The following is a 13,384-nucleotide window of genomic DNA, read 5'->3' on the forward strand; positions in this document are numbered from 1 at the left end:
ATGAATTTTATTAGTCCATAGTCTACGCATAGGAGAGTATAATATTAGGCAAGTTAAAAATCATATTATAATCTCAAGTGACTCAATGACCAATTTACTTACACATTATTTATATAATTCGTAAAGGGAGGAGAACACTGCCGCTTTAAATATTATTTTTTAGATGAATAAATCAAAGGTTGGACTTGCATAATTATTCCACAATGATCTACTAAAGGCGTTAAGTTGTCCACATAGATGACGTAATTTTCATTTGAATAACACAGCCACATTCCTTTAGCGGTTAATCTACTGTCTTGGAAAATCTACTTTATCTCTCACAGCCACGTGCGTTCTTTGTTATTCACAATCTAAATTATGAAAACGATTGTAACTGAAAGCCTTGTGAAAATAATTTTTGTAAAAAACTTGTATTTTATACTTATTCGTTAATATTAAACGGTTATTAATAATAATGTAAAGCAAATAAAAACAAATGTTTACACCGTAACTAGACTAGAATGATTTATACAAAAATTATTTTGTTATTTTCTAATAAACCTTTTTTTTTTTTAAACAATTGAAATGTATTGATTACTAATTGGCCTAAATAAGTGTATATTTGGATGTAACATCTGTTGGGAATAACTTGCGTTACAATAATCTGTTTGTATAAACGTAATAATTATTGTATTTACACAATAAGCGACGGACTTCAACGGTTTCCGGTTTGCATTTACGTCATCAAAGCTTTTGACCCATATTTCAAGTTGTTAATTCAAGAGTTCAAGTTGCTCATCTCATAGTACATTTCATACCTATTTTAATTTGGTGTGATGTAACATCTCCTTTACTTCACCCTCGTTAATAAAACAACAATTTTACGACGATTGCGGCTCAAAATAGTAATTCATTGAAATCAACATCTCGCATTTTCACATTATAATTTAAAAGTGCTCTGCCCTTCAATAGTAGACTTTAACATGACGTGATGTAGAAAAACGTGGCAAAAATACTCATTGGTAATAATATGAAATCATGAAACACGTGTTACTATAGAAAATTTTCTTATATAAATACTTTAAGAAATTTCATATAAAACAAATTAACAACTGAAACAACGAATTAATTATTTTATATAACATACTGTACATAAAATCAATCATGCAATTTAAATACTTGATATTGATTTTTGTCTTTACTATTGTTTCAGCGGGTACTAATTATATTACCTGTAAATTACTCCTTTAAGTCGATATAAATCATTCCCCAATAATTATAAGTGAAAGGATTGTTTACATCTTCAACTTTGCATAAGCCATTAACAAAAAATTTTTTCTTACGGAATAAAATCTAAGAGGATTTGCTTTTGGAAGGAAACAAAAATTAAAAGGTTGTATATTTAATGTATCTGATGAAAGATCAAATCCTTTAACAGTTCCAATTGGATAAATTATACGAATTGACAAATATTCTTCTACACAAATTCTGGGAGGATCTGTGTAGTTTACACGAATTATTCGAACGACTATTGTGTTATCTTCAAAACAATCTGTATTTAACACGATTGGTCTTGGAGCGATTACAAGTGGCGGTTCTTTAATTGTAATGGATGATTTTATTGGTGATAGTGTCATTAAAATTATTGATAAAATTATAAAATGAAAGACATGATTTAATTTTATTTTGAATTTTTTTTATTGGAATAAAATGAGCAAGAAATAATTAAACCTTTTTTTTTTTAAAAAAAAAGGAAAAGATGAACTATTATTCTTATTATTCTCAAAAATTATATGCACGTTTCTATTAAACAGAAGTAGTAATGAATACTGCTGATTTCATTTTATTATGCATAGGACTTACTTCTTTTTTACATTCAAAAACTTCAGATAGTCTTTAAGTCGTTCACGGCAATTTGTGATCTTTGAATAAGTAAATTCAATTATTAAATTCTTTGTCAATCCATTGTAAATTTGTCTCCGTTTGACTTTTTCGGAATCTTTGAATGAACTCTTTTTTATTGCGTGTTCCAATTATTTCTACTCCGCTATATTTGAAATTTTTCATGAAAACAAATTTACTAGTAAATCAACTACTAAAATTTACTTAATTTATATAAAATAAAGAAGTTTTTATATTTATTTACACGTTCTTATACATATAATAATTTTATTTGTATCAACGAAAGTTTTCCCCCTTTCTGCATTAGATTAATAATAATTTTGAAAAGTAACATACTATGATTTTTTTTTATTAAAAAATTTACATATAAATAATTTATAGATAATTTATCCAAAAATTATTGACAATAAATAATATCCTTGCAAAAACTTGTTTTCAGTAACTGCGTTGTAATTGTCACTGTACTACATATTTAAGAAATTAAGTTTCAGCTGTAACGATAATAACTTTCATATTGTGCAATGTCATAATATATTTATTAAATAAATAAGACTGATACATTTGATAACTTATATAATACTTAATAATAAACAATCAAAAATTCAATTATGCGATTGATTATTGTTATATGAGTACGATTATGTATAGGTAAATATATTTGACCATTGATGAATAAGTATAAGATTACTTTTTTATTATTATATAATATACAGCACATATTGTAACGTGTATTACCTACTCTTTTTAATCAAAGAAAAGTCAAAAGCGCCGTCATAAAAAATACTGTACGATAATTAATATTATTTTTTTTAATTTCTTTTTAAGTTTCCTGCAAAATTATTTCTAAAATGAAAATCATTTAATATTAATTAATATGAATAACCACCATGTAGACTCGCATCAATTTTATAATCGCGTCATTCGTGAAAATAATAATTTACAAGTATATTTTCGTAGATCAAATTAATGCTGGCCGGACTTACAATAGTGCAGGCTGAACTTAATAACCACATCACGTGAATGACGTGATATTACATAGATTTAAAAGTATTGAAATTTATTCCTCACTTTCAACAACTAGTATAAAGAATACAAGAAAATCGATAAATAAATAAATATATATAAATATATAAAATATTGTTATTTAACAGAGACTTAGCTTAGATTGACTTGATTAGCGAGACCTGATAATAAATTTGATGGAATGATTAATTTTATTCCTAAATTTGATTTTTTTTATTTGAGATAAATGACAATGAATATGCTTACTAAATAAAATATTATAATATGAAAAGTATGTATAATATATTAAGTAATATAATATTAGGTACATTTAGTTTAATTACCGTGTCAAATTTTATCGAAATATTTTATTTACATCGGTCAAATGTTGCACTAGTACTTGGTTTTAACTTTTTACCAACTTCCGGCATCACGTTTCAGTCGTTTCACGTTTAAATGAATATTGTGGTTCTGCACCCGTGTTAATAATGAATTAAATTATTTTTGAAGAATTCGTTTTAATAATTAATATTAATATTAATAACAAAAGAAAAATATATATATATTATTTTACAAAGATAGAAATCAACAGTAAATATTTTATTCCGGAATTATTGTTCATGAATTTGTTTATAAGATCATTTTATCTTTTTTCTCAAATTAGAAATTTCTTCGATAATAACGCGTATTTTAAACTATTTTACTATTATATTTTTTCAATGAAGGCAAAGTATTGTCACGTTTTACTACATTGCTTAAATAAAATAATATCCATGATTATTTCGAACCGTAATTCCGTAAAAATTGTTGTATTGCGTGTAAATTTATAGACACAAGCAATAATACAAACGTCAACATGCGCTTATGCTGATCATTTTGAACTAGCAACAAATTATTAAGTAAACATATATATAAAAAGAGTTTAATACGTCAGGGCAGTGTCAGGGCAGTAAAATATTTTATATGATTTATAACATACATTTAACATTTTGAATTTTAAAATTAAAGTTTCCAATCTAGTCTTCTGGCGCCTGCGTCACGTTTTTCAAGGTTCGACCCACGCTTCCAGATCTGCGTCACGTTTAATCTACGCTTCCGGGTTGCGTCAAATCAGAATGATTAATCTTGTCAGTTTTTTTTTTTGACCGCGCTCAAATTCTGATTCGAGTACAAGCTTTAAGTTGATTATATCATAGATTAAATTTTTATATCCTTATATATAGTATATATAATTCTATAAATACAGTATATTCAAAGTCAAAAATGAGTAAAAAAAATAGCTTTATTTTCAAATAAATATATATCTTTTAATTTAAATAAACATTAATATTCCTATAATTTTGAGTGAAGCTCTTTTTTGACTTGAAACACTTCATAATCATCAATACCAAGAATATTTGGAATATTAATATCAGCGTAAGATTTTGGATTAGAATAACATATTCCATATTGCATAGATAAATATAAATCATTATCAAAGTATGGTCCATAATTTGGATCACTTATTACAGTACCATTATTGTTAATTGGTCTACTAATTATACCTGAACCAACATTTCTATTATCATTAAATGAAAATAAAAAACTATCTGGAGTACTGCTTCGTCCACTCCAACCAAAGTTGCTTCGTAAACCCCAATCAAGGGGATTATAACCTCCAACCAATTTATTCGAATTTTTAATTTTTATAACTGTAATAGTTGCTCCTTTGTTATCACATTTATTATGAAATGGTTTAGAACCAAAACTATCACGACTACCACGTAAAATGAGTTTAAATTCATAAATATTATTACTATTATACCTATTATTACCTTTTCTTTCAATCCAATTTGCAAAAAGTACAATATGTTCTTTATTAATAAATGAAGAATCAACTGTGCCTGTGATAATTAATGAAGAATCAATATCCCTTCTTAAACGTCTTTTCGAATATTTATTGAGTAATGATTTATGAGTCATATGAAATCGTATAATATCATCTCGTGATTCTTTAGATAAAATTTGTTCATAAGGTTTAACTTTATTAAAATAATCTTCTGAAGATATATCATAAAATCTAATTAATGGTATAAAATTATAAATGATTTTTTCAAAAATATTAAATTTTTCTTGATTCCATTTCGAAACGTCTTCATCAAGAATTTCATCTTTCGCTAATCCCCATTTAATTAAATTTTCCCAAATTTTAATTTCATCAATTTCATTTAAAATTAAATCATCTTGTTTCAAGATAATCTCCAATAGAGAAGCTGATAAATTAATAAACTTAACCGAATTAAATAAAATATTAGGATCTGAATAAATATTTTTTAAACATAATTCTCGTATATTACTATTAAAGACTTTATGAGAATTAATTATTTGAAGAAATTCAATCGGATCATTTTGTAAGAATTTTTTACGATGTTCAATAAGGTAATCTTCGGCAAGTTTAATTAATTGATTCAATTTTAATTCGTCAAAAGCGATCATCATGTTTAAAATTTCAGCACCAGTTTTATTTATCATATTAATATGTCCAGTATAAAAATACCTATATTTAAAAAAAATATTAAATTAATATAAAAAAGTTATGAAAATATCAGTATAATTTTATAATGATATAATGTATAATTAATTACGTACGTGATGATAACATCGAAAGCTTGAGGAGTAATATTTGGCATATCAATTATATATTTCCCATCAATTTTAATAGTATCATTTGCAGAAATGATCGAATTAAAATAATTGGATCTACAACATAGAAAACCAGAATGCGCATAAAATTCCTTAGTATCCGATTCTTTCCCGACTTGAATAATAACATCATAATTAGTTTCAGTTTTAAGCAATTTTTCAAGCGCTTTCAAAACTTCGGAATCAAATTTATATGACATATTTATTATATTTATTGAACAGGAAAAAATAGAACGGACTAAATTTAACGTAAAAAAAGTAAAATAAGGAGTAAGACAAAGCTTCTTTTTTGAAATCCCCCGTAAATTTATAGTTTCTCAAATAAGAAAAATTAAAAATGAAAAAAAGAAAAATTTATCTTATTATGGTTAGTACGATTTCTATATTGGTCATTAAATGAACATTGGCATATCAACCGCAGTTAAATCGTACCGCCGCAGTGCATTATTAATCACATGTTACGGTTGGAGATCTGTGATGATTTTAAAAAACTTCTTAATCATGTGATAAATTTTTTTAATATTCGTTAGTTTAATACTCGTATGTTTTTTAAAAAATATATCATAATAGCAGCATGTAAAAAGTCGTAGACGACACTTTAAATTTTATTTTATCTGGAAATAAACTTAAAAATACACATACAGTCATTACATATAATTTTAGATAGTTTTGCTCCAAAATTTTCGGAGACCGTCCATTTGCGATCAGATTTTTTTCAAATTACAAAAATATTTTTATATATACAAGTATAAAATTTTTAATAACAATCATTTTACAATATAATAATTTTTATAAAATAATTTTTTTTTAAAAAAATAAACGAATTATTTAAATTACAAACTTAGAATATATCATGCAAAAATATATCGAATATTTTTTTGTATCGATATTATTACCTTAAATCTTTTAAGTGTTTAAATAATTCAAAATAAAAAACACACATATATATATATGTACGTCCAAAAATATTATACCTCTTAATTATTTTCAATTTAAATATCTAAAAAAAATAACGATAAAAAAATAATTATTAATATTAATTAATTAAAAATACAGTAAATACAGTAAATACGGTAAATACGGTATAATGTAAAGTATACTTTACCATCTGGAAAATCCGAAATATGCAAATTGAATTGGGAAGTATAATAAGCTATAAAATTATAACACGTAAAGATACAGTATATTAGTTATATTTCGTTATATTTAAAAATAATAGAATATTTGATAATTACCATCCTGTTCTTCTATTAAATTAAAAAAAAAAATAATAATTTTTAATTAATAATTATTTAATAATAAATAACTTCAAAAATCATAATATTATTTATTACCTTCTGTGGCATTTTTTGGTTGAGGTACATCATGAAATGTATAAAGTTTACTATTGCTAAAAACCATTTCATTTCCAGAAAAAGATTTTTTATCGATATGAAGAGTTTCCCAATGATCACTATTTTCATGAATTGATTTATTAATATTTTCAACCCTTTCCCAAAGTGTATGAATATCAGGTCTTTTTTCTGGATTTGCATCCCAACATTCTTCCATTAACTTTTTAACTATTGAAGGGGTTCCCGGTAATATTTTTGGTCTCATCCCATTAACGACATTAAACGCAAGATCATATCCATGTTTAATATTAGAAAATGGCGGTTGTTCTGATAAAACTTCCCACATAAGTATTGCAACTGAATAAATATCTGATTTAAAAGTATATTTATTTTTAAAAATTACTTCTGGAGCTATATAAGGAAGATTTCCATATACGCTCTTTAATGGTTTATGAGTTGGTCCACAAAATCCAAGATCACTAATATACCAATCATTCCTTTCTTTTGAATATAATATATTCCCAGAATGTAAATCTCTATGAACTGAATTTTCTTCATGAATTCTACAAAGTGCTTTAACTATTTCAAAAATAATTTGAATTTTCGTTTTCCAATTAATTTGATTTCGATTTTGTCGTAAATATCTTCTTAAATCTACATCCATATAATTCATGACGAGCATAAATTTATTATCTGGACCTTTTGTTAAACCATAACACTGTACGATACTACCCCATTTATTACTAATAAATAAATGTGTTGTCGCCTATTAATTAATAAGTATATTTAAATTAAATTAACGTTATATCGTTACATTTAAAAATTTAAAAGAAATTTTTCAATTATTACCTCTTCAAGCCAAGTCCTATCTGCGTCTTCAACGTTTTCTAATTTTTTAAGTACTACTTTACATTTACCAGCTCTCTTCAATTTTCTTTCTTTAATATCCCATTCTTTATAACCTCCTTCTTCCCAATCTGCTGTATAAATATCTGAACATCCTCCTTTAGCTAAAAATTGAAGATTTATAAATTTATCATATGGTATCCATTCAACTATCATATATGGTATTAATGAAGATTCTTGACATTTTTTTAATAAATCATCAATGGTATTATTTCCAGATGTCCAATCTGAAAATCGTGATTTTAAATATTTTCTAACACAAAATTCGCAATATAATGTTGCCAAACATTCTTCTTGACAATTCTCACATGTTCGTTTAACCCTATCATCATTCTCAACAACTTTAAAATAATCATAATCACCATCAAACCTTTTTATTACTTCAATTTTTTCTTCTTCTGTAAGAGTTTCATCTTTAAGAACAAATTCTTTTATATCTCTAAACCTTATGTGCATATTATCATTTTGTATTAAAGCGTATGCTTTGTCATACGCAGCATTCATAACTTCTCTACGAATAGTAGCCATTTTTTATATTTATTTATTTATTTTTACATATGGATTTTTTTTTTTTTTGAAAAAATTTATTCGAAAAAAAAAGGAAGTAAATTAAATTCCTTTTTTTTTTTGTAAAAAAAAAATAATAATAATAAATTAACTAATTAAACCTTGCGAATTAATTTGGTAATGTTTTCCGGACCCGGAATTATTATGAACCGGTAATCGGTGAACAATCATAAAGTGGTCGTAACCTTACACAAACAAAAATTCTCTTTAAGGTACTTAATTGTTTTTAAAAAAAGGAATGGGCTTATATATATATACATATTAAATTAAATTTATTCATATTTATTATTTATTTATTTTATTGAACCTTTGATTCCTTTTTATGAGTTTATCCGTTTAACCGAACAATCAATATTTTTTTTTAAATTATATACTTTTTTTTTTTAAAGTTTATGAATTATATAAACGTTAAATTTTTTTTTTTTACGCAATTATGTTACACCAGTATTACGAAAAGGTGATTTTTCTGGTTTATCCATGATTTTTTTTCACACAAAAGTGTTGCAACATAACTAAATAAATCAATAAAAAAAATTTAAAAATTTTTAATTCGTTCTAATGGTTGCTCACAATAGACGCGCAACACAAAGTAAATATAGATGATTGTATTTTATTAAATGTGATCTTTTTTTAATCAGCCCAGGAAAAAAAAAAATATGATGATTGCAAAAATTTCTTTCTCGTATGGCGTAATATTAATCCATATTTGAATAAGTTTTTGATTAGTTAATATTATGATATTAAAAAGTTTAAATAATTAATTTCAGCCGAAATTATTAAATAAAAATACTTTTTTTGGTTCAGATTTTTTTTTTTAATGATATTATTTTCATTATTTGGATCTACCGATTTTACCAAATTTATTTTAATTTTTATTTTAAACGCAAGTACAGTATTACTGTAATTTAATCTTAAAATTCTTAAAATAGAACGATCATTCCGTACATTTGGTGATCCAACTAAAATTATATAACGAAATTAAAAGTACTTTTTGGAAAAAACAGAATCATACAATCGTATGATTAGTACGGGTATTGTTATGTAGAAGGTATTTGTTTATTACAACAGTAGAAAATACTTGATCGTGCAAAAAAAAAAAAATTTTATTTTCGCTTTTTTATGTGAAAATTCGTAAATAGATTTGATAGTTGTGTCGGTATTTTCTAAAGTTTTAAGGTAGGATGACTATAGACCTCCTGTTGGAAATGAATTCAACTTGCTAGTCATCTCTTTTAAAATTCCTGCTTTGTTTGTCTGCTTTGTTTGTCTGCTTGAACTAGTTTAACCTGACTCTCAAACTTTTTCTCAGTCTCCGGCCAATCATTTTCATTTATAAACTATCGAATATATGAACAATTTCTTATAAAATCATTTCACCCGTCTGCTTCACTTTTTAATCATTTACACTTTGAATTCTGATTTTTTTTTTTTTTTAATAAAAAAATTTTTTATTATGAGAAATTGACCAATTATCCGGTCAAATCCGCGGATACGTTCAATCTTCTCACTTCCTAATTACGTAAAATAAATAAATAATACTATCCACTTGGAATGATAATCCCCTGAAACGGTTGGCGTGCAATTTGCCCGCAATTTCTAAAAATAAATTGTACTCAAATATAAAGTTTGTTAATATAAGCAGCCAAATTGACTTGCATTCTGACCGCTGATCATTAATTATATAATAAATCTAAACTTTTCTCACTACTTTAATGACTTTTTTTTTTTATGAAAATTTTATATAATATAATGAACAAATTAGAGATAAAAAATAAGATTTTTATCAAAGCTCTGTATAAAGTTAAAATTCTACTTCTAAACATAATAATAAAAATTTTTCCTCATAACAAATTCTACATATTCAATAAAATCGTCAAAGTGAAATTACAAAATTTTTTAAATTTTGTTGATTATGTTAAAAATGCAACTTTTGACTAATGGATAATTTTCGATTTTCTAATATATAAATGATAATGTTTGCTGTATAATATATGATTTAAGTTATTATGGAAAATAATTTTGTTAATATAACTTTATTTTTCATAAATTAGATGAGAGTTGGATTTTCAGTAAAATTGCGGGTACAATTGCTTACCGTTTAAGGGATAATAGAAAACTCAATGATTCTTTAGTAGCTATTTTAAGAGAAGGGTTTAATGTAAAAATTCTGAATTAAATTACTCAAAGTAACTGATCACCGAAATATTATGGAATTGTCCGAAAAACCATTCGTAGTAAATGTGTTTTATTCCCTGCTTAGTATTTTTTCACAAATTTCTTTGAAATCACAGCCTGGTAAGAACGTAAAATGTAAATTTATGACGGATTTATCATGGAGAGCTATTTTTTATTTGTGAAATCAAGGATCATTCTGATCATTCAAACATTTTTAAAAACGTTATGGAATAAAAATCAACTTTATTTTTTTACATTTTTATCAGCAAAAATCTAGCCGAACAAATACAACGCAGCAATAATTTCTCGCTAATTTAATTGTAGATGTATTATAATTTACAATAAAGAGAACTGAAGGAGTAAATTATAGGTTTCGTTTGACAAGTTACAAATATCATATATATATAATGAATTACTTGAGGTTGAAGAGCTTTCTCTTTTACATAATTTGATGTTTCACAAGTTCACACAGAAAAAACGATTTTTGAACGAATATTTTTTTTTTTTCGATAAACGTATTTCTTTATTAGTAATTGTATTTAAAAAAAACCAAATTACATCGTAAATTTAGAAATACATATGAAATTAAGAAAACACTCTAAAAGAGCCCAACTTAATCTCTTCATATCAAAAACCTTCGTATAACTAACGAAGTATTTTTTGAACGAATAACGTTAATCCTTTAATCACTGATCCATCTAAGATCGGCGCTATTACTGTAGCGCTCAAGACAAAAATGTTCCTTTATTTGATAATAAATCATCTATTATATACAAAATAATCATACTACACTATTCTATCAAAATAAATCTTAGAATTAAACTTCGATTGTTTCCCCTCATATACGCTCTATCGACCATTAAAATTAATTAATGTGGCACTTTTTCATCATAAGGAAAAGGCAAAAGAATCGAAAAATAATATAATGGGTAAAATAGGAAAATATATTGCCCTCTTTAATTACTGGTTACCTCTCTCTTTTATAATTCTTATGAACGTTGATCATTTTTCTTTAATTAGTAGTCTATTCAAATAATATTTCTACCAAGCCTCGTTTTCATTCACATGACTAATTTGTAGATCTAATCACGTTCCAGTTTATACTCATGTGACAGGAGTTATAATACTAAAATGTAACTTTTAATTGAACTTATCTGATAATTTAACGTCATTCCGGACCGCAGTTAATAAAAATACCATAAAAATTTATATAATATAATACTGCGCCCCAAATTCACTAGATAATTCCGGCATTACATTACAAATCGAACGTTTCGCAGTCAATTAACAAATAAATACACAAACACTATTGTAAAATCTTATTTAAAAAAAATAAACTAAAAAGTCGCATATTTATTATTGTAAAAAAGGAGTTTAAATTGTACGCGTGTCAGATGTGGTAGGTTTATAAATATTAAAATTGTTAAAAAATAGGACAAGCAAAAAAAGCTGCACATTTATTATGGTAAATGGGGAGTTTGCATTGTGCAATCATCAAATTCATGATAGTGCTGATTTTAAACGGATTGGCAATTCGTCGATATTTATTTCTACGACTAAAGCGCTTGTTTTATGATGCCTAAGAATCTAGGAAATAATACATATGCTATAGTAATATAGTTTCGATACGTCTTGAACCACCAATGAAATTGCGCTAATTATATATAAGGATATCTGTTCTGAGTGAAGTCTTTTACACAATTGGCGCTTTATTGAATGTTGATCCGTATTTATTTCAATCGTTATCAGTAATAGGAGATGAGATTTTGAAATATTATCATTATTATTGCTAGAGTTACATTCCATCTATCCGTCATCCGGAGATATAGCACGGATATTCGCCGGATATCCGGATCAAATATCGGATACGCATTGAGGCAACTATAACGTCGAAATATCTTTTTTTAAATCAAAAATTTCAAAATTCCAATATTTACAAATTTAATAATTTTTGTCTTTTGCTCATTCCAAAATTAAAAAATATCTTGAAAAAAAATCAAATATTTTACTTTTAAAGACGCATCAAATTAAATATTTTCATATTCGGATCGGTCTTTTGTATCACTTAATATGCAATAATTATTTTTCAGGAAAAACCTTGAAAGCTTATACGATAATTGTTATTCAATTGGATAATAATATTATATTAAATACTTTTTTTTTTAATTGATAGATTTCTTCGCTATTAAAGTGAGAAAATTCATAGCAAATCGATAATTAGAGAAAATAATTTTGGAATTAATTTTTAGTTTTTTTTTCATACTCTGATGATAATTCTGAAATTTTTTAAATTTATTTATTATTTTTTTTTTTGTATATATTAAACTCAATTATTATTTCATAAATCCGATATAAAATAATTTAAGTCGTTAATAAAGGCCGCCCGTAGTAAACCATGTGATTGGACGATCTACAATCACGTTATATTAATTTTATTGCGCCAGAAGTTTTGATAAATGAGAGTTAAATGGCAAACTAGCTCAACCAGAAGAGATCCTTCTGAATTCGAGTTACTAGTAGATCAAGTAATGAAAAAATGTACTTTTTGCCATCATTCTGGACATGATTCTCACAATTTGAAATTAAGAATATTCATAACAATACATTTATTCTTTATTCTTTAATATTTAATTTATGGACTTATAAAAATAAAATTATGCTTAAACAATTCTAAAAATGAAGTTCTGGGAGTGCTATTGATGTGATAAATCAAAAATTCTAAACTATTTTAATTTTCATTTTCGCGGTAAAATTTGATTGTAGATCGTCCAATCACATGATTTGTCACAGATGGGTACGAATAACAAAAGTGGGGACGAATAACACGAATAATAGCC

The 13,384-nt window shown here is 25.3% G+C and overlaps 2 protein-coding genes across 2 annotated transcripts; both read right to left on the reverse strand.

The window, feature by feature from the left end:
• Positions 1-1,274: 1,274 nt before the first annotated feature.
• OCT59_002119 (uncharacterized protein) lies at positions 1,275-1,616 on the reverse strand (the record flags this gene model as incomplete). Its single annotated transcript, XM_025323776.1, has 1 exon — positions 1,275-1,616. One exon carries the CDS (start codon positions 1,614-1,616, stop codon positions 1,275-1,277), a length of 342 nt encoding a protein of 113 aa, XP_025189967.1.
• Positions 1,617-6,557: 4,941 nt separating this feature from the next.
• Positions 6,558-8,333, reverse strand: OCT59_002120 (uncharacterized protein; the record flags this gene model as incomplete). Its single annotated transcript, XM_066144287.1, has 7 exons — positions 6,558-6,565; positions 6,671-6,718; positions 6,801-6,812; positions 6,900-7,127; positions 7,644-7,665; positions 7,749-7,909; positions 8,114-8,333. The coding sequence occupies 7 exons, from the start codon at positions 8,331-8,333 to the stop codon at positions 6,558-6,560; spliced, it is 699 nt and encodes a 232-aa protein (XP_065995464.1).
• Between the last annotated feature and the right edge of the window lie 5,051 nt (positions 8,334-13,384).

This window comes from Rhizophagus irregularis, chromosome 10, assembly GCF_026210795.1.
Source record: "Rhizophagus irregularis chromosome 10, complete sequence".
In the NCBI taxonomy this organism is placed as follows: Eukaryota; Fungi; Glomeromycota; class Glomeromycetes; order Glomerales; family Glomeraceae; genus Rhizophagus; species Rhizophagus irregularis.